We start from the raw sequence: 17,125 nt of genomic DNA, 5'->3' as shown, positions 1-17,125 counted from the left end.
CAGGATGTAACTTGCAGCCGGGGAAATAGCATGAAGCCAAAGGAGTACCATCTGTTGCAATGCTATAATGAAAGGCCAAGGGCCTTGAATTTGCTCAGAGTGAAGTGGCACTTTCCCAGAGGGTGAGGGTGGTCTTTTTCTCTCTCTCTCGAAATAATTTTTATTTGATTTTACAAATATAGAAGTATAACAATACAAAATACATATCCATATTTAGAGATTTCTAGACTTCCCACCTTCGACTGCATATTGTTCTATAATCCATATATCGCTCCATTTTGTCCATAGTACCTGCAGCATTATAAGTGTTACTGCAATCTGCTAATGTTTTCATCTGCTTACAGTGGTCTCCCAGACAAATTATAAATTTCCCCCATTCTTTATTAAAGTTTTGGTCTTCTTGGTCTTTTCCCACCTGTGAGTCAGTTGCAGCTGTAGCGGGAAATGGTGAGATGGCCCCTGCTTTGGGTGGCAGATCAGGATTGCACCTTAATGGGTGATCAAAGAGATTGCATCCCCTATGAACTTCAGATGAATATACAGAGCGGCCTAATGCTGGCCTGGTTCACAGGATCTAATCATGGTTTAATAAGCCGCAATATTCACAAGCTCCGTGTCTTTGGCTGCAGCCCCTTCACTTTTCCCTTTTTTGCGAACAGGGGACACACACTTAACCATAGCTTCCTGTTCTGTGCAAACCAGGAAACTATGGTTATTGGCTTCCAAACAAGCCAGGATTCATCAACCAGCTTTAAAAATTATAGATTTTCCTACTTTATTGTTTGCCACCATGGGCTCCTTTGGGAGGAAGGGCAGAATAGAAATAATAATTGTATTATAATAATAATTGTAAACCTTAACCATTGTTTCCCCGTTTGTGGAGAGCAGGAAACTATGGTTAGCTGTGTCTTCCTGGCTTGTTTCTCTGCTCACTGAAAGGGAGGAGCAAAGTGGGAGAAGGGGGTGTTGCACGCAGCTTGTGCCATGATTTCATTGTGTGAAAACAGCCACTGAGTCAGACGGTTGGTCCCTCCAGCCCAGTATCTACGCTGACTGCCAGGATCTCAGGTGAAGAAAGATTTCCCATCACCTGTCCGCTACTTTTTTATTTAAAAAAGATGCCAGGGATTGATGCCAGGGTGGAGAGGAGGCAGGTGCATTGGAACAGTGATGTGACATAGTCATTAGTGTTAGACTCAGACATGGGAGACCACGCCTCAAATGCTGACTCAGCTATGAAGCTCACAGGGTGGCCTTGGGCCATAGGCTTGTTGTGAAGATCAGCTTGGGCAAGGGAGCATGTACAACACATTGCGCTCTTTGGAGACAGGATGTAAATAAAATAATAAATGCATATTCATTGTTAGGGACCAGCACTGGCCATCTGTTGAGGTGCGCTGTATTCTCTCAACCCTTGCTTCCACACAGAGCTTGGTTTCCTATCACATTGTGCTAACCTTCCTTTCTTACTTACTTACTTACTTACTTACTTACTTATTTATTTTTTTCCCTTGCAGATGGGAGCTGGGCAGCCCTTCAACAACCAGTTTCTTCCTCACTCGGGGCCGCGAGGGCCATCCGTGCCCCCCGGGATGAATCCTGCCAACATGGGCGGCGTGATGGGTGCTTCTGGGATGTCTCCCATGAGCATGAACGCAGCGAGGGCGCCTGCCATGAGCGCCCTGTACGGCAGCCAGCGGATGCCCCAACATGGCTACCCTGGTCCCCCGCAAGGCCAACCGATGCCCAGGCAAAGCGTCAAGAGGACGTATTCCAATGAGGTGAGGTCAGGGTGGGGGAGGAGATAAATAGGTACCGCTCCTGCGGGAAGGTAAACGGCGATTCCATTCGCTCCGGCACTCATCATAGTGTCCCGTTGTGACAGAAGCGGTTTCGTCATGCTGGCCACATGACCCGGAAAGCTGTCTGTGGACAAACGCCGGCTCCCTCGGCCTGAAAGCGAGATGAGCGCTGCAACCCCAGAGTTGCCATTGACTGGACTTAACTGTCCAGGGGTCCTTTACCTTTAGGTGGTCTGACTCCATATAATGGAGCTTCCTATCTTCCTAACTAACTTATTGGTGGAAATTGTAAGGAAGCCAGTTTGGGCTAATTATTAGGAGGCACTGCATACCAGGCCGCCACCCATGCTTGCTGTGTCCAGTCTAATCTATTAATGCGTGCCCATGTTAAAAACATGGCAGTAGGCAGCAATACCACCCACCAGCAGTGTTGGTAGCACTTTCAGCCGCTGCTGCCATGACTACCTGGCTGTTTTCTGCTATAAGGTACTTCCTCATATAAGGAAATCAGCCCTGAGTGCTCACTGGAAAGACAGATCCTGAAGCTTAGACTCCAATACTTTGGCCACCTCATGAGAAGAGAAGACTCCCTGGAAAAGACCCTGATGTTGGGAAAGATGGAGGGCGCAAGGAGAAGGGGACGACAGAGGACAAGATGGTTGGACAGTGTTCTCGAAGCTACCAGCATGAGTTTGACCAAACTGCAGGAGGCAGTGGAAGACAGGAGTGCCTGGCGTGCTCTGGTCCATGGGGTCACGAAGAGTCGGACACGACTAAATGACTAAACAAAAACAACAACTTCCTCATATGCCTACCTAAGGAGCTATCTGCACCAGCTCATTAGCCGATAATGGCCCTGGGTAGCATCCTTTTTTTTTCATGCAAGTTACAACCTCATCAAAAAAGAGTCTCCGCTGTTCCCAGGATTCTTTGGGTTAAATGTCTGCATTCCTTTTCATCCTGTGTGCAGCTCCCTCCTCTCCTGTTTTATTAGCAGAGTCTTTGTCCTTAAAAAAGAGGAAACGAATAGAAAGAAATTAGGTTGATTTGTACATGTCTATCCATTCACCACAACTCATTCTGCTCAATTTGTTTTAGGTGGGAGGCAAAACGTCTGTACCATTTACGGCTTTGCCTTTCTATTTCACAACTCCATGGAGACATCGTAGGGCTGCTTCCATTCCTCCCCGTTTCATTTCGCACCGTGCACCAAGGTTTCTGGCGTGGGTGTAATTGCACATAGCCTATGCTATTTTAGCTATTGCTTTTTTAAAAAGACAGATATAATAATAATCAGAACAATGACGTCCAGAATTCTTACAAGGAAAATGAATGTATGTACAAGATATGTTCAGGCCTGTGGCCCTCCTGAGGTTGCGGGAATTCCAACTCCCATCAGCCCCAGCCAAGCATGGCCAGTGATCAGGGATGATGGTAGCTGACAGTCCCAACAACATCCGAGAAGACGACAGGTTCCCCATGCCTGCTATCTTAAGGCTGTTTCCTGTGTCCACCCCCCCTCCCCCGCCCATAATCCTGAAGTCCTTTGGCTTGGGGAAAGCATGGGACCCCATGAAAGATATACCATATTTTTTGCTCTATAAGACTCACTTTTTCCCTCCTAAAAGTAAGGGGAAATGTGTGTGCGTCTTATGGAGCGAATGCAGGCTGCGCAGCTATCACAGAAGTCAGAACAGCAAGAGGGATTGCTGCTTTCACTGTGCAGCGATCCCTCTTGCTGTTCTGGCTTCTGAGATTCAGAATATTTTTTTTCTTGTTTTCCTCCTCCAAAAACTAGGTGCGTCTCGTGGTCTGGTGCATCTTATAGAGCGAAAAATACGGTAATCAGCAACAAACCATACACTCAGCCTATTTGAAGACACCCACTCCTGTAAAGGTTGTGGTGGAATGAAAGAAGGATTACACTTAAGTCATGCTGGAAAGGAATATTTTAAGAATATTACAGGCCTGAGAGGCAAGACTGAGATACGGACATGCTTCGAGGTTCAGACTGTGGGAAGCCGTAAAATCAAAATTACAATTCGGAAGACAACTTGCTCTTTTTTATTTTAGTTTTTTATTTTTATTGGATTATGATTTGATATGTTAATTGGATGGTTTTTTATTGGAAAATTAATAAACGCTCTAACAACAACAACAACAAAAAGAATATTACAGGCCAATCTGAGGAGGAGGAAACTTGTATCTACAGCACAACGCGCGGCATCTGTTCCGATTGCTTACCGCAGAGATTGGCACTTGGCAGACAGAAAGTGGCAAACACATAGCATCAGCAATGACAGCGCTGACAAGATCGTTCTCCTTTGATTTCCGATGAATTAGTGAGCTCTCCCAACTTCTAGACTCGTAGGCTGTTTACAGATGTAACGCTAAAGGTTTGGTGTTAAGGACCTAAGAGTCCTGGATCAGACCAAAGGCCTATCTAACCTAGTATCCTGTTCTTACAGCAGCCAACCAAATGCGTGCAAGAAGCCCACAATCAGGTCTTGAGCGCAGCATCACTCTACCCACATGTAATCTCTAGCAGCTGGCATTCAGAGACAAAGTGCCTCTGACACGAAGGTAGCACTTAGCCATTGAGACTAGCAGCCATGAATTTGTTTAATCCCCTTCTAAAGATATTTTGCAGTAATGAACCCCACAGTTTCACTACACACTGTGTGAAGAAGTACTTCCGTTTGTTAGTAAAGAAATAGTGCCCTGCCATCCTAATTCTCTACCTTTGCTCTTTCTTCCAGGGTTATCCAGGGCAGCAGTACATGCAGGGTGGCCAGTATCCCTCTCAAGCTGGGCAGTATGCCCCCACTGCCCCCCAGCCGTCTGCTCCGTCCCCTTCGTATCCTGGCCACAGAATGCCCATGCAACAAGGAATGAGCCAGTATCTCTCTGGCTCTGGCACTGGTGGCCCCTACTATAAGGTACCCAGTTACTATGGAAACAGCCTCCCAAGATTCTCTCGGGATGCGTGGAAGAAATTCAACCTCCTTTCAGAGAAAGAGAACCCCCCCAGTAGTAGTCATAAATGTGTCGGGAGTAGATCCAGCCTAAGTGAAGGTGATATAATGCGTGTCACTTTTTGACCTATGGCACGTGAATGCTCTGTCGCCTAGGTCTGCCCTTTCCCTCCGTGATTTAATACTTCCATCTTTTTGAGATCCTAAGAAAGTGAGCCCCAGCAAAACTGGTCGCTCATCGCTTTTGTATAAAGGGGTGAGGGGCGGCGGGGAACGGCAGGCGGAAGACAAGGGCTTCCACCAAAGTTACCCAGTAAACCAGGGGTGGAAATATGACAAGAACCACCCCACCCCAAGCAGCCATCATTCAGGTGAAAGAGCCACTCTGTCACTTAGCCAGATACCCCGACCAGAAGACGATGGGTAGTATCCCACTGCAAAGGGCTGAGAGGGGGAAGTATGACTAGGCTAAGGCAGTATTTGTCTCGAGAATAAGGATGGTCCAGGGAAACACATTCTTCTGGTACCAGTCTTTCAACTTCTCCTTTCCAGCCTACGGATCAGTTCAACGGTCAAAATGCCAACTTCAATGGAGGCAACTTCAACAGCTACGGACAGGCTACTATGAATGGGGTGAGTCTATGACTATTCTGCTCCTTCAAGACTTATCTAGGCATGTTGCAATGATGTGGAAGCCAGTTACTCACCCCTAGTCTTTCTCAGGGAATTCTTTTGTGTTTCCTTAAGTTTTGCAAAGCCCTAATGGTACTCTTGGGATGCGGGTGGCGCTGTGGTCCAAACCACAGAGCCTAGGACTTGCTGATCAGAAGGTCGGCGGTTCGAATCCCTGCAACGGGGGGAGCTCCCGTTGCTCGGTCCCTGCTCCTGCCAACCTAGCAGTTCGAAAGCACGTCAAAGTGCAAGTAGATAAATAGGTCCTGCTCCGGCGGAAAGGTAAATGGTGTTTCTGTGCACTGCTCTGGTTCGCCAGAAGAGGCTTAGTCATGCTGGCCACATGACCCGGAAGCTGTATGCTGGCTCCCTTGGCCAATAAAGCGAGATGAGCGCCGCAACCCCAGAGTCGGTCACTATTGGACCTAATGGTCAGGGGTCCCTTTACCTTTTAATGGCACTCTTGGTGGTTGTAGTCCATACACTCAATAGGGATTCATTCCCCAGCTGCCAGGTGTCCTCTTTGGACTGATTTTTCTCCTGCTAAATCAGAGGTGTGCAACCTGCAGCCCAGGGGTCTCCTTTGGCCCTTTTTTCTAATTTTGTGGGGTCATTGGCCCAATGTCATGCAGGTGTTAAGGAATCATGGAATTGCAGAGTTGGAAGGGACCACAAGGGTCATCTAGTCCAACCCTCTGCAATTCAGGAATCTTTTTGCCCAACGTGGGGCTCAGACTCATGAACCTGAGATGATGACCATCATGCTCTAAGAGTGCGGCAAAGAGAGAGAGAACAGGGCGCCAAACCACCACTGTCATATGGTCCCCAATATCTTACCTCCCAAGGAAATGCAGGCCTTGAAGGAATAAAAGTTGATGTGCTAAACCATAACTTAACATGATGTGTGTCAGAACAAACCACATGCAATAAGAGGGGAATTTGGAAGTTTTCACTTAACCTCAGTTTATCATGTCAGATGGGCTGATAAACTGTCGTTAACAATAACTGGGATTAGCTTCGAACAAGTTACCTTCAGGCCGCAATTACTGACTCGCCATTGTTAAGATTAATCCCAGTTCCTGGATCTGGACAACAGCAAACTGTGACCAATCAAAAGCAGAAGAAAAAACTTTTATGCTCCTGCTTCTGGTTTCATGGGATCAGCAGCAGCGCACAAACCCACAGCTCTCTGATTCTCATTCCTGTTTGTGCACATCACACCAAACCAGGATTTAGTGGGATGTGGGAATGCAGTCACGCTGTCACTGTCCATTAACCGTGTGGCTTTCAACATGTGCCCTGCTGCATCAAGTTAGCCTGATGTTTTGATTCTCCTTTCAGCCTGGAAGATCCATGCCTGGTTACCCCAGCTCCCCGCTCCCTGGGAATCCCACCCCTCCAATGACACCTGGCAACAACATCCCCCCATACATGTCCCCAGGGCAGGACGTGAAGTCCCCGTTCCTTCCAGACATCAAACCCAACATCAACTCTTTGCATCCGTCTCCCTCTGGTAAGTCTTTGTTTAATATTGAGACCCCTGGGTGCTGGCTGATTTACCTCCACGCTCCCATTGGGTTCAAGGGGAATCGTTTGCAAAAGGCCCAAGGGATTCTTAGGGGCCTTGAATGTCCCTTAATTGTTATTTTTTTTAAGATCCCCTTTTTCCAGTAATCAGATGATCCACCTGATCTTAGGAGGCTATATAGCCAGTCATTAAACTGGGAGGGGCAAGCCTTTTAACTGAAGTCAACTTTCTCAAAAACAGTATGACTCCTTAAGCTCCTTCCTTTCTGTATCGTGTTGCAGTTCTCAAGAGCAAATGAGAGTGCCCTTTGAGCACCATCCCCAACGCCAGCTTTGAACACAAAGACCCACAGAAAGGCAATATTGGTAGCTGTTGCAATCTTTGATGGGATTCCCTTCCTTGGGAGGTTCCTCAGAGCCCTAACCTGAGTGCAGGCCTGAATTATTAACAGCACTTCTGTTTGTACAGTCCTTTGGCAACTGTAGATGAGAAACAAGTGTTATTTTAATTTATTCTTGGTTTTATATTAACTTTAATAAAACCGTTCTGCTCCGCTCTGGAATGCTAAGCTTAAACCAAATAGCTACACTGGACGCTCATTGAACATGGACTATAAGGCACCTCTTCTGATTGGTACGCAAGAGGAATATCCAATCTCCTACCTACCCTTTCGAAACTTTATACAATAAAATGTTGCAGTTTGGAGTGCTCCTGTTCAGAGTTCCAGTCAGTCAGCGGTACCTTTTCCAGGTCATTCCATTCCACACAGAGTTGTTCTGTTTCCTTTCTCCACTCCCTACCCCCGCCAACAATTAATCTGCTTTCTTTGGCCACTGAGCAGCCTGTCCTCATTGGGCTACTGTCACAATTCACTGGTTCCAGTTCCACAAGGAATAGGTCCCTCACCAAAGCACTTTGACAACAGGGGCATCATTGCCGAGGCAGTGAAATCCAAGCAAACCATGGTTAAGCACACAGAATCTGTCTAGCTCAGAAGATCATCCATAGGCCAGCAAGAGTCCACAGTCAGCATCACAGAGAATTCAGCAAAGCACAGCATGGGGTTATGGAAGAAGTAGCCAGCAGCTGCTCAGGCCTTCTAGCAGCTGTTAGTAGTGAAGGAGTTTTGGGAATTGCTTATTCACAAGTAGCACAATGACTCTGGCTGTGTCATGACTCCTTGGCCTGGGTTTGGGCCTTCTGGTGCCATTGTTCATGAGGACCAGGTGATGGTTCTACCAAGGTCATCCTCTGGAGCTTCAGGAGTTCTGTAGCAGGTCTCAACCCTGAGGGCTCCTCAAGGACTGCTTTTAAGAGGACCCTTCCTTCCCAAGTTCCTTGATCTGTGAGGTGTCTCTACTTCATCCTCCAAATCTACTACCAGATCAGGACTGGGCCTGACAGCTGCTTTAGTTGTGAAGTTCCTCCCTTCAGGTTCCTCCTCCCCAAAGGTTTCTTGTACTTCTGGAAACTTGGATTCCCCATGAATGGTGGGGCTGAATTGGCTAAGTAAGGAGAACTGAGTTCACACATGCGCACAGGGAGGCGGCGTTTTTTGACTCAACCAGGATTCAGTTTGTGCATTTAGCGGAATCGCATGGTAAAGCTTCTCTTGATGGCAGGACTTCACACAGTTGGGAGGGGTTGAAAATATTAAACACGAAGGATTCAGGTGATGTGGACATTTAATGTTTGAATTTAAATTTGTTATGTAAAACTATATATATATATATATATATATATATATATATATATATATATATATATATGAAAAGAAAGCATTAAACACACACACACAAAACAACAACCCCCACATGCTTCCCTGTATATAGAAAACGCATGTTGGTGAGAGAGGTTTAACCCCAGCCTTCTCAACATACTGTTTACTTTTTGAAGTGGAGTGGTCTTTTTCATGGAATAGCATTAAAAATAGGATTCCTTCCCCTTTACCTTCCCCTTGCTGCCCCCCCCCCCGCGCGCCCCCCCGGTCCCATAGCCCAAAGTGATTGAGTCCAGGGCAAGCTTTATCACTTGATTCTGCTCCAGATTTAGCCAGCAGATTCGGGGGAAACAGCAGAATTTCAGTGGTTAGAGGATTCCACGGCAGTTCAGAAGTGGCAGTTGGGTGCTTGGCCCCCATGTGGGGGAAGGGCGCCTGCGGACCTCATTAATATGCAGTGGGTACAGTCTGGGGTGGGGTGGAAAGGAGAGCAAGGAGTTCCTGCTCCCCCCCAAATGCTTGGAAAGTGCAGGGTCGTGGGGGAGGGGAAGGGTGGCGAGGCCCCTGGAGCCACAGAAGGAGCGGCGACCAGGCCTCTTCTCTGCGCCACCTGCTTCCTCATCCCGCCTGCCAGGCATTTGCTTTGCCCCCAGGCGCACGCCGTCCCTTACGGCATCCCCGGCTGCCGGATCAAGCTGGCCTCCGCACCGGCCCTGGTGCCCCTGCGCTACCTCACGGTGCCCATTGCCTTGCGCCAACAGCCCACCGCCAACCCTCTCTCTCATCTCGCCCTGCCAGGAAACCCTTGTGACGAGCTGCGCTTGACCTTCCCCGTGCGGGACGGGGTAGTGTTGGAGCCCTTCCGCCTCCAGCACAACTTGGCTGTCAGCAACCACGTCTTCCAGCTCAGGGACTCGGTTTACAAGACTCTGATGCTCAGGTGAGAGAACCACCCTCCTTTTTCCCCCTGTCGCCGTTGTGCTTCCTGCAGAGGAGCTCATTTCCTCCCACCAGGGTCACCAGGAATGCTCTGTTGGGAACAGAGAGAGCATCTGTGCTTCAGAGTCTGCACAGGAACAATGAGAGGAACTGGCTGTGACCCAGAAAGGTCTTCCTTGTTCCTTGGACCTTTTCAGCTCCTTAAGACTAGAGAGCCCCCTATTTCACTGTATCAGGCCTGTGGGGCCTTTGGCCCTCCAGATGTTGTCAGACTCCAACCCCCAGCCAAAGTGTTCAGTGCTGATGGATCATGGGAGTTTGAGTCCAACAGCATCTGAAGGGCCAAAGGTTCCCCACCCCCGCACTAGACCATCCAGGTACTCAGTTGCACACTTACCTGGAACACAAGTAGTCTGAAAGTCTTACATCATAAATTCTGGGCAGTCATTCACCACACTTTTAAAAGAAACAGTGGGTTGTTTAATTGACTGTTTTTTGTTCTTTGCAAGGGGTGGAAGGTAGCAAGTTCACCATCTGTTCTAAACCTCCAAAATAGGTCTGGCAGTAAGTTCCAAAACCGATCCTCAGTTTTAACTGGGCAAAGGTCCATAGCTCAGTGGCAGAGCACTGCTTTACATGCAGAAGGTCCCAGGTTCATTCCCCAGCATCCCCGGATATTGAGATGGCACTGTCCAAAAGCCTGGAGAGTTGCCAGCCAGCCAGTGTAGACAGGACTGAGCTCAATGGGTCAGTGGTCTGACTTTGTATCTAAAGTATCTTCCTGTGTTCCCAACATTCCCAACTTGTCAGAGACAGAACTGAAAATCTAAGAGGGGAGAAAAGAAGGGGGAATCCAGAGAAAAATGAGGCGGGGTGTGTCCGCAAGAAATGATTTTCTCAGTTGGGAAAAAGGGAAGAGGGCTTTCACATCTCTATCCAGAAAGAGATCTGCATTGAACACTCAACGAAGGCTTCTGAGACGCTCATTTCTGAGGTCTTTCCTAGCCATTGTTTGACTAGCATCAGACTTCCAGTATCAATCAGGGATTGCTACTCCCATTTTGGCTGCAGCTCCGTGTTTAATTTTGAGTGGCATCTGTTGTGTTGTATCACAACAGTAACTACTGCAGGTTACAACTCTGATGGGCCGAACTGGCCACAGACTGCCTGTGTGAGGCACTTGCAGGATCAAAAGCCCCACTTTCCCACGTAGAGGTAGATTATTATCTCATCAGCCTTTCAGTTGTGGAGTTCCCTTTGCCACAGAGGTGCACCGGGTACCTTCATTATGTAGTTCCCATCCTATGCTAAAGATGCACCTCTTTACCCCAGTCTTCAACAACTGACCACCCTAGACTATCATTTGTTTTAAACTGATTTTAATATTGTATTTTTAAATTGCTCTGGGACCTTATGGCGAAGGGTGGTTAATATTTCAAACTAACAATCATAATAATTTGGCCCCTTGGCTCTGAAGAACTTCTCTCTGTCCCCTTCCTATATGGAGAAGTTCTCTGGCATTCCTAAGGAGAATAGCTTAAAAGAAGAAACATGCCAGACTTTCTGTGTCTTGAGAGATTCTTGCTGTATCCCTGTCAGCCCCAAATCCGTAGCACAGGGATGCTTTGTGTCAATAAGGGTTCAAACCCCAGCATTTCCACAGGGAAGGACCTGTGTCCAGATGGAGCAATACTTGAAGCCAGTGGTCCAACTTGCTATAAGACAGTTTCATATGTTCCTGCAATGAGCCATGGTCTTCATGGTTTATCAGTGGCTTTATATGCCACTGGTGAATGGGGCAGCGGCAAAAATGAGTGGAGCAACACATGCAAATTTTACATTTGCACAGAAGGCTCACTCACACACCCTTCCACCCAGGAGGCATTATCAATGCAAGAGGCATCACCAGATTTCAAGGACATACCCCATGCATGAGATGCAGAGCAGGGGCAGCCTAAAGAGTGAGTGCATGGCCTGAGTGGAGTTCTGAGGGCCAGATAGAGAAGACTGGAGGGCCACATCTGACCCTCCACCCCCCTCAGGGTCTTGCATGCGTCGCTGGTGGGCTCCCCAAGGAATCAGCGTTTCGTTGCTGTTTTTCGAAAGGCGTTTCATTTGCTTTCCCCAGGCCTGACTTGGAGCTGCAGTTCAAATGCTACCACCACGAGGACCGACAGATGAACACCAACTGGCCAGCCTCAGTGCAGGTCAGCGTGAACGCCACGCCCCTGACCATTGAGCGGGGAGACAACAAGACATCACACAAGCCGCTCTACCTAAAGCAGGTGTGCCAGCCTGGCAGGAACACCATCCAGATCACCGTCACCGCTTGCTGCTGTGTAAGTTGCCTCTTGGATTCCTTCTCTCCCCAACGCCCTCCCCCCCGGATCTCTTGTTCCTACAGCTGCATGGAGCCCACTGTTGAGTAGCCTCTCTTTACCCAGGAGAAAACCCTGCAAATGTGCCTTCTCTGTGGCGCATCCCCTTCAAATTCATTGCAGGGATCCGCTAAATACTTTGAATGTTCCTATGGCCGTGTAAAAATACTGAGGCCTTGTATGAGAAATAGCCAAATGCTCTCACTATACCTCTTTAAACAGTTGTGGCTTCCCCTCCAAGCATCCTGGGAACTGTAGTATGTAAAGGGTGATGAGAGTCCTAAGGAGACCCCTGTTCCCTTCACAGTGCTACAATTCCCAGAGTTCCCTGAGAAGAGGGATTGATTGTCTAACCACTCTGGGAATTGTAGTGCTGCCAGGGGAAGAGAATAAGAGTCTCTTAAAAGTGCTTGGTCCCCTTAACATACTACAGTTATTGGCATTCTTTGGGGGAAACGACGGTTGCTTAGGTACAATAGTGCTTTCAGTGTTTGTATGTGGCCTCAATGGTGCATTTTGCACATAGCACATCCGTGCAGGAGCGGCAGGTGGTGATGCAGAGCCCTGAAGCTCACAAGCAGGATAGGACAGCCATAGGTCACCTGTCCCAGGGTTGCTCCTCAGCAGCTGCTAGTCAGAGACATGCAGCCTCTGTGGATTTGCTGCTCTGATCTTTTGAGAAGGGGGCGAGACCCTCTCTTTCCTATTCACTTTGTTTGTGCCATGCATGGAATCTCCCGAGACACAGCCGCTAACCTCTTTTCTCCTCCTTTCTTCCCAGTCTCACCTCTTCGTCCTGCAGCTGGTCCACAGGCCCTCCGTGAGGTCTGTTTTGCAAGGCTTGATAAAAAAACGGCTTCTGCCAGCGGAGCACTGCATCACCAAAAGTGAGTTATGCGCTCAAAGAGCATAAGGAGAACCTGCTGGATCTGGGTAAATTCCCATCCAGCCCAGCATCCTCTTTGCACAGTGGCCAACCAGATGCCCACGGGAAGCCCACAAGTTAGGGCAGGAGTGCAACAGCACTCTCCCTGTTTCTGATTCCCAGCAAAATGGCATTCAGAGGCTTACTTAATACTGGAGGCAGGCCTGTGTGGCAGAAAAGGGGGTGACCTGGTACATATTTACCGGGCCTTGGAAAGCTAGGCTGGCCACGGGCCCTGCCAGGGCTCTGTTGGGCTTACGCTGTCAAGCCAAGAACACCCTGTGCTTCCCAGCCAACTGGGGTCTCCCACTCCAGCCATCAGATGTGGGCCTGACTGGAGATAGTCGTGGCTGGTAGTCATTTGTAGCCTTATCCCTCCATGAATTTGTCTAAGCTCCTTTTAAAACCGTGCAGTTTGCCATCCATCACTACATTTCATGGTAGCGAATGTCAGGAGCTCGTCCTGCACTCGAGTAGGACCCTGGCAGAGACACATATCCGACTGGCATGTTCTCTCCCTCCTGGTCGATCGTTCGGGAGCTTCAAAAGCTTTCTTCAGCCCGAACATCACAGCGACCGATGCCAACCGACACCGGCACACTTAGGGATCCACAGAGTCTTTGCAGCTTGCGGCAACAAGACCACAGAGTCTTCGCGGCAACTCAACATTTTGGCTAATCTATTTACATATAAACACACACGGAGCACTGCAACATGGCTCCCTCTCTCTCTCTAGCATCAGACAGCAAAGAGAAAGAACAAAGGACAATAGTCCCACTTCACAGAACTCAGTAACACAAACATTCTGTCTCCGTCACTTCCTGCTTTGTGGAGTCAAAACACACACCGTCATGTGAAAGACAACAATCCCATGACTGCAATCATGGAGCAGGAATTCTAACAGTGAACTCCATAGTTCAACTGTGCGCTCTCCTGCCTATGAATTTTGTGATGGAGGCCAAAGAGCCCTGCTGTTTGCAACAACGTCCCTTTTCCTTCCCAATCCTTAGTAAAGCGAAACTTCAGCAGCGGCACAATCCCTGGAACTCCAGGTCCAAATGGGGAAGATGGAGTGGAGCAAACGGCCATCAAGGTGTCTCTGAAGTGCCCCATTACTTTCCGGAGAATCCAGCTTCCTGCCAGGGGTCATGATTGCAGGCACATACAGGTGAGTCTCTGGTCATACAGCCTTCCTTCCCATTCTGCTCCATCACTGCAGCCTCATAGAATTGAGCTCCACCAATGGCACTGTTATCTCCTGCTGCCCCTCCAAAGTTAGCCCCCTTGCCCGTGTGATCTCCCATCTAGGCATCAGCTGAACTGCCTCATACACTGTCAGGCCATTTTTAGATATCTAGACTGGGGAGGAGGTTTTCTTCGGCTGCTGTCACTCCAAGACCAGGGGTTGTGTCCTGCTAACTTCCGCTGAGAGCAGACCCAATAAAATTAATGGACCTAACCTTGCCATGCCAATTATTTTCAGTGGGTCTACTCTGAGGGATGCTGGCACACATTTAAAGCACATTCGGCACTCGGCACAGAATCCTGGGAACTAGTTTGTTAACCAGGCAGAGGACCTTCTCAGTAGTGGCACCCACCCTGTGGAATACACTCCCTTCAGATGTCAAGGAAATAAAAAACTACCTGACTTTTAGAAGACATCTGAAGGCAAACCTGTTTAGGGAAGTTTTCAATGTTTTATGTTTGATCGTGTTTTTAATATTTTGTTGGGAGCCACCCAGAGTGGCTGGGGAAACCCAGCCAGATGGGCGGGGTAGAAAGAAATTATTATTATTATTATTATTATTATTATTATTATTATTATTATTATTATTATATTGCTAGAAATTGTGGCTCTGCGAGGGGCAAACTACAGTTCTCAGGATCCTTGGGAGCAGGGGTTGCACTGTCTGTGTGTGTGTGTGTGTGTGTGTGTGTGCGCGCGCGCGCGCGCGCGCAGCCTGAGTGTGACTAACATTGGATACAACCGTAAATGGCTGCCCCCTCTTTGGGGAAATCTACACCTTCTTCCCAACCAAATTCCCTGTCTTTTGCCCAGTGCTTTGACCTGGAGTCCTATCTGCAGCTGAACTGTGAAAGGGGGACGTGGAGGTGTCCTGTTTGCAAGTGAGTATTTTTGGGTGGGGCCCGTGACTTTCGCAGGAGCGGGTGGCATCTATGAAATGCAAGAATATAGTCAGTGAAGCAGTATAAGTACTCAGGAAAGAGCCCTCCTGGAGAGACTAGCCACTTGAACCCCAGCATCCTGTTTCCCATAGCAGCCAATCGGATGCTTCTTAGAAACTCACAGGCAGGGCATGAAGGCAATAGCTCTCCTCTATTGACTATAGTACCTCACAGTTCTACTGACCTGCTGTGCCACTCTGGCAAGATAGCTCCCTCTCTCTGCCCTGTCTATTATTTGTGCCAAATGTCTGCTAAACTCCAGTAATAGTGAACAAACCATGGGGACTTGTGTGGGACATGGAGAAGGGGAAAGAAGCGGTTGAGAATCTGTATGTGTGTGTCAGAGACGAGGAACCTGTGGCCCTGCAGATTTGGGGCTCCCAGTTCCCATAAGCATCAGCCAGAATGGTCAATAGTCAGGGATGATGGGCATTGTAGTCTAGCGAGGCCTGAACAATTGCACGCCCCCATCTTCAGTATATGTAAAAAAGGTGAAGGTAAAGGGACCCCTGACCATTAGGTCCAGGCATGACCGACTCTGGGGTTGTGGTGCTCATCTCGCTTTATTGGCCGAGGGAGCCGGCGTACAGCTTCCAGGTCAGGTGGCCGGCATGACTAAGCCGCTTCTGGTGAACCAGAGCAGCGCATGGAAATGCCGTTTACCTTCCCATCGGAGCGGTACCTGTTTATCTACTTGCACTTTGACGTGCTTTCGAACTGCTAGGTTGGCAGGAGCAGGGACTGAGCAACAGGAGCTCACCCCGTCACGGGGATTTGAACCGCCGACCTTCTGATCGGCAACCCACAGCGCCACCCACGTCCCTCAGTATATGTAGTCAGAAGCATATGGCAAGCCCCCAGCCTTTACACTTCTCTGAGCAGTGTTTGTTGCTACCACCACTATTACTGCTAACTATTGTACCCTTTGCTTTGTTCTCAGTAAAACAGCCCTGTTGGAGGGACTCGAAGTGGATCAGTACATGTTGGGGATCCTAATCTACATTCAAAAGTAAGTGTCCGTTCAAAAAAAGTGAACAGCTACCATCAGATCCAGATTTGTGTGTTTGTATTTAGACTTCAGACCATTTGCAAAGCAAAAAAAAGGAAGTCAAACCGAAAGGAACTGCATATCCATATAAGACGAGTTAGCAGAAATAAAAGTTACACAAACCAAAATAAAATTTAATGTTTAAAAAACAGAGACAAACAAGATTCTGACTATCCTGCCTCAAAATCCCTAGCATCAAGTAATTTAAGTGGGAAATGTGTAGCCTTTGCAGTTGTGTGTCTATGCTTTCCACACAGCAGATAGATTACAGTCTCCTTGTGTATTTCCTTAAAATCCGACCCAGAGATTGTTCCTTCAGCATGTCGTGCAAAGCACACTGTGTAATAATATGTGCAAGATTTTCACCCCATTTCAAACCACAAGGACAGGTACGCCCAAAATAGGGCCTATAATTATAATAGTATGGGCTTTTCACCACCTGAGGTCAGCCAAGTGCTGGAGCCAGACCCCTCCCCAGCCAATTACCCCTTCCTTTGTCATGGTTAGACAAAACCTGCTGTGTTGGGATAGGAACGGAATGAGAATTCAGGCAGGGAAAGGCCTTAGATCCAGGATGGGGAAACCTGTGGCCATCCATATATTGCTGCGCTACAACTCCCATCACCCCTGACCGTTGACTGGGACTGATGGAAGTTCATCCATATCTAGAGGGCCACAGCTTCCCCACCTCTGCCCTGGATAAACTCGCTCATCACTGAGACCAGAGGTTTCGGAAACCGAAGAGGCAGTCAGCAGAGACCCATTTTGGAAGAGAGTGCCAATGCAATGTGGTGTCTTGTCAGACGAGGACAGGAGAGGTCTGGGTTGAATTCCATGCTCAGCCAGTTAAGCAAATTACAAGAACAGCTGTTGCCTCTGCTTTCCAGGGTTGTTGTGAAAGAATATGATGGTGATGATGATGGTGGTGGTGGTGAATACCCCGCCCATCTG

The 17,125-nt window shown here is 48.3% G+C and overlaps 1 protein-coding gene across 1 annotated transcript in view; it reads left to right on the top strand.

Moving 5' to 3' along the window:
* The window catches only part of ZMIZ2 (zinc finger MIZ-type containing 2), a 108,801-nt gene that overhangs the window by 80,185 nt on the left and 11,491 nt on the right, over positions 1-17,125 (top strand). The window contains exons 6-15 of the mRNA XM_053367925.1: positions 1,518-1,781; positions 4,562-4,741; positions 5,330-5,410; positions 6,791-6,962; positions 9,496-9,637; positions 11,765-11,975; positions 12,796-12,901; positions 13,950-14,107; positions 14,999-15,066; positions 16,067-16,135. Coding sequence (XP_053223900.1) covers positions 1,518-1,781; positions 4,562-4,741; positions 5,330-5,410; positions 6,791-6,962; positions 9,496-9,637; positions 11,765-11,975; positions 12,796-12,901; positions 13,950-14,107; positions 14,999-15,066; positions 16,067-16,135 — 1,451 coding nt within the window. The remainder of the gene's footprint in view (positions 1-1,517; positions 1,782-4,561; positions 4,742-5,329; positions 5,411-6,790; positions 6,963-9,495; positions 9,638-11,764; positions 11,976-12,795; positions 12,902-13,949; positions 14,108-14,998; positions 15,067-16,066; positions 16,136-17,125) is intronic.

Source organism: Podarcis raffonei, chromosome 15 (genome assembly GCF_027172205.1).
Source record: "Podarcis raffonei isolate rPodRaf1 chromosome 15, rPodRaf1.pri, whole genome shotgun sequence".
Classification (NCBI taxonomy): Eukaryota; Metazoa; Chordata; class Lepidosauria; order Squamata; family Lacertidae; genus Podarcis; species Podarcis raffonei.
Note: the sequence above shows the minus strand (reverse complement) of the source record. Positions and strands in the feature narration are given on the sequence as shown.